This window comes from Meleagris gallopavo, chromosome 2, assembly GCF_000146605.3.
Source record: "Meleagris gallopavo isolate NT-WF06-2002-E0010 breed Aviagen turkey brand Nicholas breeding stock chromosome 2, Turkey_5.1, whole genome shotgun sequence".
In the NCBI taxonomy this organism is placed as follows: Eukaryota; Metazoa; Chordata; class Aves; order Galliformes; family Phasianidae; genus Meleagris; species Meleagris gallopavo.
In genome coordinates this window covers 16,669,205-16,682,099 of record NC_015012.2, presented here as the reverse complement: position 1 = coordinate 16,682,099, position 12,895 = coordinate 16,669,205, and the positions used below count along the sequence as shown (strand labels likewise).

The following is a 12,895-nucleotide window of genomic DNA, read 5'->3' as shown; positions in this document are numbered from 1 at the left end:
TTTTTGGAGTCCAGACAGTATACAAGCATCATACACAGAATAACTGCTATGGAAAACCATCACTTCAGGTTCTAGCTCATAGAATCATTTAAGTTGGAAAACAACCTTAAGAGTAAGTCCAAGTATCCATCTAACTATCAAGTCCACTAAATCACATCCTACAGTGCCTCACTCACATATTTTTTAAATACCTCCAGGGATGGTGATTCTAGCACCTCTATGGGAAGCTTGTTCCAATGCCTCACCACTGTTTCCATGAAGAAAACCTTCCTGATACCCAACCTAAACCTCCCCAAGAGCAAATTTCAGGCCATTTCCTCATGTCCTATTACTTGTCACCTAAGCTACCTGACAGCTACCTCACTACAACTTCCTTTCAGGCAGATGCAGAGAGCGATGAGGTCTCCCCTCCAGCTCCTTTTCTCCAGACTGAAAAATCCCAATTCCCTCAGCCCCTCCTTATACATCTTGTTTTCTAGTCCCTTCACCGGCTTCATTGCTCCTCTGAACATGTTCCAGTACCTCAAAAATCTTTCTCGTAGTGAGGGCCCAAAAGTGAACGCAGTACTCAAGATACAGCCTCACCAGAGCCACATACAGGGGAACAATCACTTCCCTCGTCCTGTCAACCACCTGGGCATGCTGTTGGCTCATGTTCAGCTGACTGCTGATCATCACCCCAGTAGGGGGTGGAAAAGATCATGCATCAGAAATATCACTGCATTAAAGCAGAAATAAATCCTGGTAGTGATACCCATAACAGTAGAAAAATCATCTGTGTGTTCAGTGCATATACAGGCATTGCATTAAAGTTCATCTTTAAGTTCGCTGGAGTAGATACTCAGTCTGCTTCAAAAATAAGATGACGCTTACAACTTGTCGTAGAACTTGAGAGAAATCGGTTGCATCAACTATCACTGAAAGTGGTATCCAGCTCAAATATTAGTGATGAGCAGAAGAGGAGAAATTATCAGATACCCTCTCTCTAGCAAAACAGTCATTTTGCCCAAATGCTAGAAAAGGCATGGTGGCTTAGTTCAACTAGCACACTACCATACACTCCTGCAGCAAACATTTGGATTTTGTACAGACCAGAGCTAAAATTCCAACCTAGTAATTTTATGATCTAAACTTACATAAAACCAAACCAAACTGTTCCCCATCCTCTAGCAGAGCAGAAGAAACTTGGTACTTTATAAACATCAGCCAGCACTGGAAAGGGGAGAGGGAGAGAGATGAAGGAACAGAACTGTTCTATAAGCACAGCTTCTTTTTCCTTTTGAGATTTGGGTTTCTCATATCTCATATCTCTGAAAGACGCCAACAGAAAAGATATTTGCATCTCCCAGTTTCTTCTGATTTTTGCTCTCTGAGCTGAACTGTATCTCATAGGAGAGAACGAAAGAGAAGCCAGGCAAACCTCCACCAACGCTCAGTGCCAGGCTCTACATTAGGAGTGGCACAGCTGTAGTCAATCCACACTCTTGTGTCACCAACACTTCAGCAGGCTCATTTCTATGTTAGAATCAATTGCCACCTTTATAATATTTCTTGTAACATTTGTTAATCTTTTACATATGTTATTTCAGAAATGCATTATCAGAAAACTTGACTTTGTTAGTTATTCAGCCCAGCCAAAAGGTTAGCCATGTGCGTGCTAGAACTGCCTCTAAAACTTGAGCAAGTATTTTTGTGTATTTAGGAGAACTTTATGGGAACAAGAAAAACACAGAAGATGAATCCTCCTATGTTCTATGCCATATCACATCTGAGATTAATCACTAAGAGGATTACTTCATCTTTAATGCATTTAATCCTACAGTCTTAGTGCCTGTAAAATACATTCACTGGGTCAGGATAACTCCAAGATGACTTCCAACTCAAATAATACTTTATTTAAAAAGCAAAAAAAGTCAGGCTGGTAAATTAGGATAAAATAGTTCTAGAGGATAAATACTGATTGCAAGCTATTACCTGCAGGAACCTTAGCTTGTGAACTGCTCCCAGCTCGCATGTTCGGCAAAGTTTGTGTTTTCAGTGGACCATCAGATGCCTGCAAAGCTTGAGTCCCATCTGAAAATGCTGGCTTCACCAAGAGTTCAGGTCTGGAAGCAATACGTGGCATAGTAGAGGACTGGATATAAGGACCTACTGCTGCCACTCGGCTTGGAGCAGAACCCACTGCCTGGGGTAGATTCCCATCAGAAGAAACCTTAAAAAAAATTAAGGAAAAAATGTAATTAACTGTATGCTGTACAAAGAGTCTGAACTAGAAGTCAAAAAGTATAAAACAAATGCAAAATTATATTCAAGTACTAAAAAAGAAGCTTCCTTAGAAGCCTCAACAGATATAAGTGATGCAGTAATAAAATCTGAAAAAGAAATTCCACAACATAAGATGTCATCTTGTTCATAAACAGTAAGTAGGTTAACATCAATGTACCATGAGAAGTACTTTAATAATACAAGACTTCCACCATGAATGGATAAAAACTACACATCTAGCATCTGAACAGCCCTCCCCATGCAAGGTTTTACTTCAGTCTGTATATACCACAAGTAAAAGCTCTTTTTTTTTTGTAACTGAAGCATCCACCACTTACTGGTACATTCTCTTTCTGTTGCAGAGCTGCCTTTTTCTTCCACAGGCGCTCCCGCAGCTCATTAACACGCTTGTCCATGACTGCCACCTCTGAGTTGCGCTTGTTCAAACACTCCCTCTGTTGCTGCAGCTTGGCATTCTGCTCCTGGTTCAGTTTGTTCCTCAGCTGAATAAATTCACGAGGGGGGGGAAAGAGGCAGGAAGGGGGGGAAGAAAGAAAACAACAAAAACATCAAAACAAATTAACTTTCAGGATGGGGATAGGGGACAGGAAACAGCTACGAAGAGAGAAACTTTCTGAAAAATCAAGTCTTGCTTGACTCCCAAGACAACATGCTGAAACAGACTATATTCTCCTGAGATTATATTCTTAAAAAAAAAAAAAAAAGACTGGTCATCTCCAAACTGCCTTCAAGGACAAGGCTGAGTGTTCTGTTCCTTCTCTACCTTGAGCTCAACATAGCCAGCCCTGCACACACAGCCCTCAGAAACTGCAGAGCTCTGCTCGGAGCAAGGACACGGGGTTTCCTCCCAATTAGGCAAAAAGCCACCCAGTCAACTTTCCACCCTGCACACTACCTGCAGCTCCTTGTACAGGCGGTCGAGCTCAGCTACAGCCGACTGGTTGTCGTGGTAGCCATCAATCCGGCCGTTCTTCAGCATCTCCAGTTGCCTGGTGAGTTCCTCTACCTTTGAGACCGCCAGCACCAGCTCACGCTGCTTTTGCTGGAACAGGCTGTTCATCTGTTCAATCTCCTCCACTGAAGAGGGCGAGAGAGCACAATAGCTGCCCTGAGAAACGGCCCAGCGTGGGCTGCTTCCAAGGCAGCACGACGGGGGCACAGAGCAGCTGGCTGCTGCAAGCTTGTGGCCCCTGGAAAAACAGCTCTTTCTTGAGGGAGCTGAACAAGCAACCTCGGCAACAAGGCAATAGAAAGCCTGTCTGCTCAGAGCACACAGGCAGAGCTGCTAAATTCACATAATGCTAGGATTCCACAGGAGGATGCTCACTCAAACAAGGCAAATGCATGATGCTCAAAACTCCTGAGTTTATATCAGAGGAAGGACAGATAAGAATGACAAAACACTCAATCTGTTACACTAAACAAAGCCTTTTTAGGGTTTACCACACATGGTCATCAACAGCTGTTGTCATTATTCAAAACAGCAGTATTTTAGAATAAAATCTGAAGAACAGGAAATTGTTCAAGCAAGTGCCAAGACCAGACCTGCTGGAGTGGTACAGGGAAGAAGATACACATGCTATGGAGTCTCAGCTCTCATTCCTTTTTGAGATTTTGCTGTTTTTCCTCTTCCTTTAAGCTGAGTTGTATTATATGAAATAAATATTGGACAGAATACATATTTTTCCTATAGAAATCTTTTGCTTTTATCTGTAAAGCATTATGCTTTCTTAAAAAAAAGACAGCAACTCTAATAATAATAAGCAACACGTTTTCATTGAAAGCACACAGAAACAACAAGTTCTGCATGATACGGATACAGAAGAAGGAAAAAAAGAGGGAGGAGAATGTATTTCAAACATGAAGTCTGTTTCATTTAATACTGCAGTTCAGCAAGTTGATGCAAACACTCAACTACTACTGTAGAAAGCCAGACATTAGCCTGATTTTTCTGATTGAAAGTATACAGCCACTGCAGCCACTAGGTTACCTCTTTCTTAAGAGAAAATGTAGGTAACACATCAATCAGCTCACAGTTTTGTTGGGGGCCAAAAGGAAAGTAACAGCCTAAATACGTGAGGTATGAACATAAAAGACAGAAAAACTTACTGTGGTACACAAAAGTATACAAGGAAACAATCTACACTGAAATTGAAGAACAGAAATGGTAAGCTTAAAACTGGATGGAAATACACTTGTGACATTTTGAAATACAATATGAAGATACTTTTTTTCCCCCATGTCATTCAGGAATTCTTTTGGTAAATAAAAGATGTGAAAATTAAGATTAACTTTTCTTGGAATACTGTAAGTACCTCTTCTGAATCACTGAAATCCCTACAGGTTTCAGAGTTCCAAGAACTACGCTCCATGAAAAAAAACACAGGCTACCTTCCGCAAGCAACAACTTACCTAACTTCCCATTGCTGAGCCTTTTTTGCTCCACATGGCCTTTCAATGCTCTTACTTTCTTAAGTTTGGCTTCCTGATTCTCAGCAATTTCCTTTAATCGCTTCAGTTTTTCCTGTTCAGCAGCCTGCTGTTGCTGTCGCTGATCTTGCTGCTTCAGGAATTTCAGGCGCTGTTCCTGCAGGCAAGACAAGGAATTTACTTATTTTAAAAATGAATTAACGGTGAAATACTGACAGAAACAGTCTTAAAACTAATATACAATTGCCACCACATCTCTGGTTATCAATTACTTCATCTGAGCATTGACTTCTCAGAGCATCAAGGAAAGCTTTTGAGACTACGACAAGCACCTGCCAGTGCCCAGTATATGTGACCCCCAGCACAGGCACCACTACAACGTAGTGCAAGAGTCTACTGAAACAAGGGCAGTATCCACATCAAACAGTCTTTAGTTCATTTTTCTTCCATTAAATTGCTCAAAAGCCTTTTAATTTAAGAAAAATTCTAGCATTCGTGTTCCATGCTGTTTGCCTATTTCATTTAATGACTACTTGTTTTTCATTTGCTGGAACTAATCATTATTTCCTCTATCATATGACATTATTTTTCAGCATGACTTACTGTCAATTAGACATTCTTTCTATATAAAATATTTCATAAACTATAGATCATGTCTGTCACTCTTTCTACTTTATCTGGTTCCATTAGAACTTCCTCAAGAATGGCGATCACAGACCAGCAAAGCTTTGAAATCTTACCCTTTCTAGGCAACAATCAACATTGCAACACAGAACAATTCAAGACACAGGAAAACTTATATTGACCTGGCTGCACTCACGCAACAGACAATTGGACAGGATGCTTTCACTTCTCCAGGACTGTAAGAGTAGGGTGGTGCACCATCAGTTTCTATGCACAGATATCCAAAGTTTAGAGCTAAAATAAACCACTAGATCATCTACGGAGACTTCCCTTAAGTTAGTGGCCATTACATATGGCTTTCAGTTCTGGAGATATCTCATTTCAGTAGTAGGAAAGCTGCTAAGACTTTCCTAAGGATTCAAAGACTTAACTGTCATGACTACCAGTGGCTACTAACATTAGAATGCAACATTTTCTCCAAAGGAAATCATGCCTTAAAATAAAAAAAAAAAAAAATCACCAGTTGTATTTAGAAACATGGATCCTGTGCATTTTGACTAAAAAAGAAAGAGGAAAAAAGGAGTTTGTTTTCCAGAGAAAACCAGGCAACACCTGCCAATACATACACTAGGTTAGAGACAATTCCATAAAGGGAAATGTGAAAAAAAAAAAACCCCCTAAAAAAAAAAACCACCACAGGTGTTACAAGCCATGTCTAAAAAGAAAGTGTCTTCTTCCCCTCCAAATCTATTTTTAATACTGCGTTTGATTTCAGAAGGCAGGAAAGAGGCAATGAACAGTCTGTCTTCAGAACAAAGACAGCAAAGACAGCTTTCCAAACACCTTTTTAGAAAGGCATCTTAGATGATAAATTGTACATCAAGATACCCACAGGACTACTCTGCCACCAACCACAGCAAGACACCTACCTGATGGGCAGGATGCAGACAAACTCTTAACTTTTTAAGTCTTGTACGACTCCCCTTACAGTAAATATATCAATTTTTCCTATTTGGGGCTCTCTGTATATGGTCACCACAGTGTCAGTGCTTATAAGACCTTCTGAGACCAACATCTACTACCATTTCTTGTTAGTGAGTCAGTCAAGCGAGGAAGGGCTTCTGAGAGAGGAAAAGTAGTAAGACAGGAGCCTCAGAGCAGCCTTCCTCCTCAGCAAAGCACATTCTGCAGGGCCTGGAACTAATCCAATCAGAGTCAAACCCTCCTCAGGTTGGGCTCATGCATAAAGACTCTCTGCCAACAGCAGTGTTGTCAGTGGCATTTTCAAGAGCAGTGAGAAACAACAATGCTGAAGTCAAACAAGAAGTCCATGCTACCATTCTACAGATGTGTCCAGAACATTTTTTTCCCCTAAACAATTCGGGAGCACCCAGCACCCATCATTAGCTTTCCTGTACTGTTCAGTAAACATTTTATAAATCACTGTCCTAGTTACTTTATCACATGAAGGCAATCTTTTTCAGACAGCTGCCCCAGGAAGCCAGGCACACTGAACTCTATCAGTAGAAAGCAAGATATCATTACAGGACAGCATTATGCCTAGAGACAAAACCATTGTTCACTGATCAAACCGGTGAATGGCTGGTCACCACACGGAGCACAAAGAGGGCTGGCACAGACACCAGGATAAATGACAACATTAACACTATATGCTCTGTCCTTTTAGTAAGCTATAGTACTGGAGATAGCAGTGACCCTATTTTAGTGTTTTACTACTAGAAATGTGTGTAGGCAGACTTACAAATTTAAGAAGTGGAAGCTAAAGAAAGGGAGTTCTCTGTTTATAAGAGATGAGATATGAAATAAATAAAAGAAGAAAAACCACACACAAATCCCTAGCGCTTCTTCCAACTCATAACTCCTACCATCTATGTTCCCAGTTGTAAGTAGTCTTCTTCCAAGCTCACCTTGTTAGCCAGCATTTGTTGTTGAGCCTCAATTTGTTGCTGCTGGCGCGATGCCATTTCCTGAAGTTCAGCCAGTGTCATATCCATCCTTGGTGCACTGACCTGCCAATGAAAATCCAAAGCATTTGAATACTAGAATTTCTAATTTGGCTAGCGTGCAATTCAATATAGCTACTGCAGAAAACTATGACTAAAATCTTTATAATTGATGAAAACAGAATATTCAATAATTAGAAAGAACGAACATTTTTCTATGTTAAAGGAAATAACTACTTGGAAGCCTGTATGGATGCATACCCCAACCCAGCAACATGTGCAACTAACACTTCTTGAAAAATTAATATTTCTAGCAAAATCCCAGTGGCATTTTAAAGTGACATTTCAGAGCCTTTTATAATTAAGCTCAGCATGGATCAGCTTTGACTGACTGAGCCCAGAATGCCCAGCACATGGCAAAGCAGATTGGTGGTCGTAGTTCTATCAATGCTATTCAAAGTACTTCAACGTAAATTGAAGAAAATAGAAAATTTAAAGAAAGAAGGAAACCAAAGGTAACTACTGTAAAATAGTGCTGTTTGCATCTTTCCTGAATCTAGATTTAATCCTATATTCATATTTACATCTTCTGAAGCAAGAAGAAATGGCAGACAATGGATTAAATTCTGAGACACTAACTGGTCTCAACTTGAAAACTAGAACTAAAAGCAGGCTACTATTCTGAGAGCAAACTGAACATGGAAAGGATTGATCAATGAACTGAAGAAAAAGGAAAGAAAATTTTGGATGGGAGTAGAGGAGGGAAAGCAACTGATTTTTCTCTCTCTGTGATCCTTAGTACAAACACATACATGTGGCAAATAACAGGTCTTTTGAAAACGTAAAAACTGAAAATAAGAGTGATAATTGTTAGAGGCCTTGCATCTATTTTAGAGCAGTCATGAGAAATTTCTCCAGAAACATCTCTTAGCTTCCAGGGTAGGGTTTGCACAAGCTTCTCATAAGAAGGGAAGCCTGTTTTTACTACACTGGCCAATACACCAAGAACTTACTCCATTCTCCATTCTTCGATCACTGGGCACTTTCACACCATTTCTTTTTAAAACTGGATCTTGAGACCTTGGTCCAGTCCCTAGACAGAAATACAGGATAACACCGATGGTAAGATATTTTGAGGATTTTTCTTACCTCTTCAGACATAGCATTCAATATTGAAGAAGAAACAACAACTTTCTGTTTATAACCTGAATGAACTCTATCTTTTGCTTAGTATTGCCCAGATGAAACATACTAATCTCACATTATAAAAGGCATCACCAGACAGCAGTTTGGTTACTAAATGTAAAGGAAAAGATCACAATTTCTGCACTTTAGGAGACTAATCACACATCTCTAGATATTTAACTCTGGCTAATACATTTAGCACAGAATGCTCTTAGATGCTGTGGTCATGCTGAGCTCTAGAAAAGCTGCTAACGTTTCCATTCAGATTTAATATTTTCACACCAGATACAGGAAGATAAAGTCTTCACTAAAAATGAAAAAGGAGAGTGAGTAGCAAGTGCAGTTTTCTGTTATTAGCATTTCCTCCACATAAGAAAGTAAAAAAGATTTGCAACACCATACTGGTTACCAGCAGTAATGTGTAATATATGCATGTTGTTTCCTTAACCCTGAGGAATTAAAAAAACCTCACGTTAGCAGCTATGACCAACACCTACCTGATTCCCTGCAGGGAGAGCGTTCATGTCTAAGAAAGAAACGAACTTCACCTCTCTGCATCCCAAAGCGCTGCAAAATATCCAGCATCCGTTCATTATCAGCTATAGGCCGTTCTGAAAAGGTAAAAAGACCGTTTACATCACATAGCTATATAGCTTGGAGATGTAACAAAACTATTCATCCATCATCTTTCAAATGCTGTTCTCATCAAGGTGCAGCATGCAGACCTAACCCTTACCCTCACCCAATGCCTTTCCACTTTTTCCATAAGCTCTGCACCACCCCTTGCTTTGGAAGATGAGCCAACAGCTCGGAAAAGCTGACAGAGCCCTTCAGAAGTCAAACAGAAGGAAAAGCTGAGGGCCCCATCACAGCCCAACGAAACACAAACAGGCAGTTTAGAGCTTTTAGCTGGAGCACCTTAGTTTTGCGTTTGTGAATCACTGTACCAACTCACCATCATAGGAACTGAACTGGTGGATATGTTCACCACTCCTGTGGTACCTCAGAATAACTAAATGACTTATCATTCCCAGACCTCAAAGGCTCTTTAACCCCAGTTCCTACAAGGATCCCTTCAGTTTATGAGAAAGTGAAAAGCAACTTCAGACAGAACCTGCTATTTGTTTTCAGACAGTTCAGATGAAGTTTCTTAAGAAGAAAAATGCACATATTCAACTGAATTGTTGTTTCTGCACCTGTTCTCAAGTTCAGGATTCAGTCTTGTCTAATTTTAACGCCTACTCTTTGCCTTTTAAAACTACAAAAACCCAATGGCAGCCTAAGCCTACTGCCTTTACTTAGTAGCAGTCTTGTTTTTCCTTATTACTGCTCTTCCAAATTCTACACACTTCATAGCTAGGAATTCACAGGCTGGATATAATCAGAATTGTTTACTGTCCTTAATCTTTACTAGAAAGCAATTAATTTTGTTATTCTAGATACATCAACTTACATTTTTATGCCTCTGTTAAAAGTGATTGCAGCTATGCAGTTAATACAATGTAAGTAGTCAATTTTATGTGGTTAGGGAATGATCACAGTATCTTATGATACTGTACCCATCAAGAGGAAGGAGGCAAGCAGATAAAGACTGAAATTAAACACCACCAGTTTGGTTTGTCCCAACAGTGGCTTTGTTGGAAGTTTCCTTTCATTGTTTAGACAAGGAAAGAAAAAAAGAAATCAGTAGTTCATCCACGTTCAGTGGAAAGTCTTTCAAAGTAACTGTCTTAATATGGAACAATCATTTCAGGGACAAAATTGATGGTGTTAAGAATAAACGTTTTCAGTTTGAAGAGAAGAGGAGCTACTAAAATGTTTTCAGCACATGAAAAGCCTTTTTTCAATACAAAAGGGTTTCTTTAAAATGAGAATACTGCAGCTGTGCTCAAGCAATCTAGGAAGGAAAATTTCTGGAGTCAGTGTCAAAAGAGATTAGCTTTACAGAATAAGCAAGTAGGTCACTGTTACAGAAAAAGCAGTCTCTTAGCAGTTACTTGTCTAGACAGCTAAAAAAGCTCCTCATCTGCTAAACCTTCATTCAAAAAAAAAAAACCAGTATGACTGACAAATTTCCATCTTACAGAATATAAGTGTCTTATGAGACAGCTTCGTAGCAGCAAGGCAGTACTTCAACTGAAATTATCAAGAGAGATGCACTCTACCCAAGGATTCAGTATCACTCAGTGACTTCAAAGGAAGGTCAACAGGATTTCCAAACAAAACTATATTTGAAAAGCTCAAGAAGTAAAGACAAACTATCAGACCTCAGTTTTTATTCTTCATCTCCTAAAGTGGGAAGAAAAAAAAAAGGGGAAAAAAGAAATAAAAAGCCTTTACAGATACACTCACACTTTTGGCTGCTTTCTGTGCTCAAGGAAGCCATCTAACAGAATTCTGACAATAACAGAAAGATTGAGGAAGCTTGCCCTGATACTCATCAAAATTCAAGCAAAACTGGGAGGACAGGGAGAGCAGTAAGCCTGCCCCCATTCAGGGAGCAGAGTGTCTCAAGCTCACTTGCAGCAATGTTTCAAAGTATGTTTAATATGGTCTGACAACAGAGGCTTAAATTCCTGAGCAAGCGTCAGGACGAGAAAGAGAGACAAGCTATCTCAGAAGGATCTTAGTAACTGAAGTACAAGCAATCATTTTTCAGCATTCATCTTCTGTTTCTGCCTCGGAAGGATGGTTGGCATGTGCCATGTTTATTTTAAAATCAAGTTTAACTTGCTTGCTGTAATAGAAACCGTGTGGTATTTTGGAAAACAAGACAGTGAATTTTACCTTCTTTTGTTTTAGATGTAAGCAAAGTTAAGAGCATCCCAATCCTCTCGAAAAAAATCCATAATATACATGAAAACATTACTTTGCAAAGGGTTGCTACTAGATGGTATACAGATGCTTAGAAGGATATATTTTTATTAGAACAACATGCATTTGTTTCTTCCAGTACTCGAGTCACTTAATAGCATATGATTTAAGACAACTGCATTTTTTGTTTAAAAGTACAATTTGAAACTGTTGGGTTTTGTATGCAAACACATACACAGGTGCTTGTATATAGTAGTATATTATTAGTAAACATGACAGGGTCCATGAAGGGAAGAACAATTTAGTTTCTCAAATGATTGCCGATATTCTACCTTATCGACAAATAATAGGGTTTTTGGTCTTCTGACAATAAACTGCCACTAACCATGAGAATAGGCTCTGCAAATAGTAATCTCAGAAAAAAAATGGAGACAGGACATAAGAGTTGCTTCCCATTTGCCACCAAAAGTTAACCATACTTTAGCTTTTCATCTGTTTGTTGACATGTTCTCCAGTCTCAACAGAGTACTGGAAGGTTATGGAGATTTGAACTTGTCCCCGTCCCACCTCATTCCTCTCACCCACTATATACCTTTGTTTAGAAGCATCTAGTATCAGATGGCTCTTGCTACTTTTGGTTACATTCCATTCCTCCCAGACTCAATTAATGAATGACAAAGGCAACAACCAAACAAGGAAGTTTGCAATTCAAGCAATTGAAAGTAGATAAGGGATTTAAGAAGACTGTTCTTTAGAACTACTTACCACTTCAAAAACCCTGCGCAAGACAACTGGAGGAGAAGGAAAGCAACTCCCCTACAACCTTCCAAGACTCATTTGAGCTGGAGAAGAGCTGCAGATGCGTAAGAAAATTTGCATGCTTGACTCTTTCTTTTTCCTCCCCAATTTTAATAATTTTTTGCATGCATGCAGCTTCCTATGGATGCATTTTTATACAGCAATTCTGATAAAGAGCTTTACAAAAACGTAAGGCAGAAATTCCGTAGGGGGAGGACTGTGTCCATCACGTTTCTGTTCTGAAGTCTAACCTACCTGAGCCACACCACACCTCAGCCAGGTGGCACTCACTCTCACCAGGCTCCTTGCACAGCTCCACCACATCTCTGCATGTTGTCTCAGGGGTGACTGGCACCTCAGTGAAGTGCTGTTCATTGTTACTGAGATACACTGTCAGAAACATCTGGAAAAGACAAAGACAACGGGACATGCTTACTTAAATCACAAAAGCAGACTGTACTCTGAAGGCACGAATCTCATTTATCACATTATTTTCAATATAATAGGACCATTCACCAATAACTACTGTGTATATTGATTTTCAAAACAAACCCAGATTTCCTTTGAAAGTATAAGCCAGTGAGATGCTACAGAAATAATCCTCTGAATTAATGGAGGATTGTTTGTTTTTTCAAATCTGGACATACAGATCCTTCCTTCTCTCCTAAGGTAATGTGCCAGAACTCCTTACACCTTACCATACTTACACACCGCACGCAGCTGACACAGCAGAACAGTCACCTAGAATTCACAGATATTCTCTGTCATGGAAAAACAAGGGGAGAAACACATGT

At 39.7% G+C, this 12,895-nt stretch overlaps 1 protein-coding gene across 1 annotated transcript in view; it reads right to left on the bottom strand.

Moving 5' to 3' along the window:
* TP53BP2 (tumor protein p53 binding protein 2) overlaps positions 1–12,504 on the bottom strand; it is a 23,790-nt gene extending 11,286 nt beyond the window's left edge. The window contains 8 exon segments of the mRNA XM_010706672.3: positions 1,975–2,212; positions 2,604–2,768; positions 3,182–3,363; positions 4,699–4,873; positions 7,269–7,370; positions 8,318–8,397; positions 8,987–9,100; positions 12,357–12,504. Coding sequence (XP_010704974.1) covers positions 1,975–2,212; positions 2,604–2,768; positions 3,182–3,363; positions 4,699–4,873; positions 7,269–7,370; positions 8,318–8,397; positions 8,987–9,100; positions 12,357–12,504 — 1,204 coding nt within the window.
* Positions 12,505–12,895: the final 391 nt, after the last annotated feature.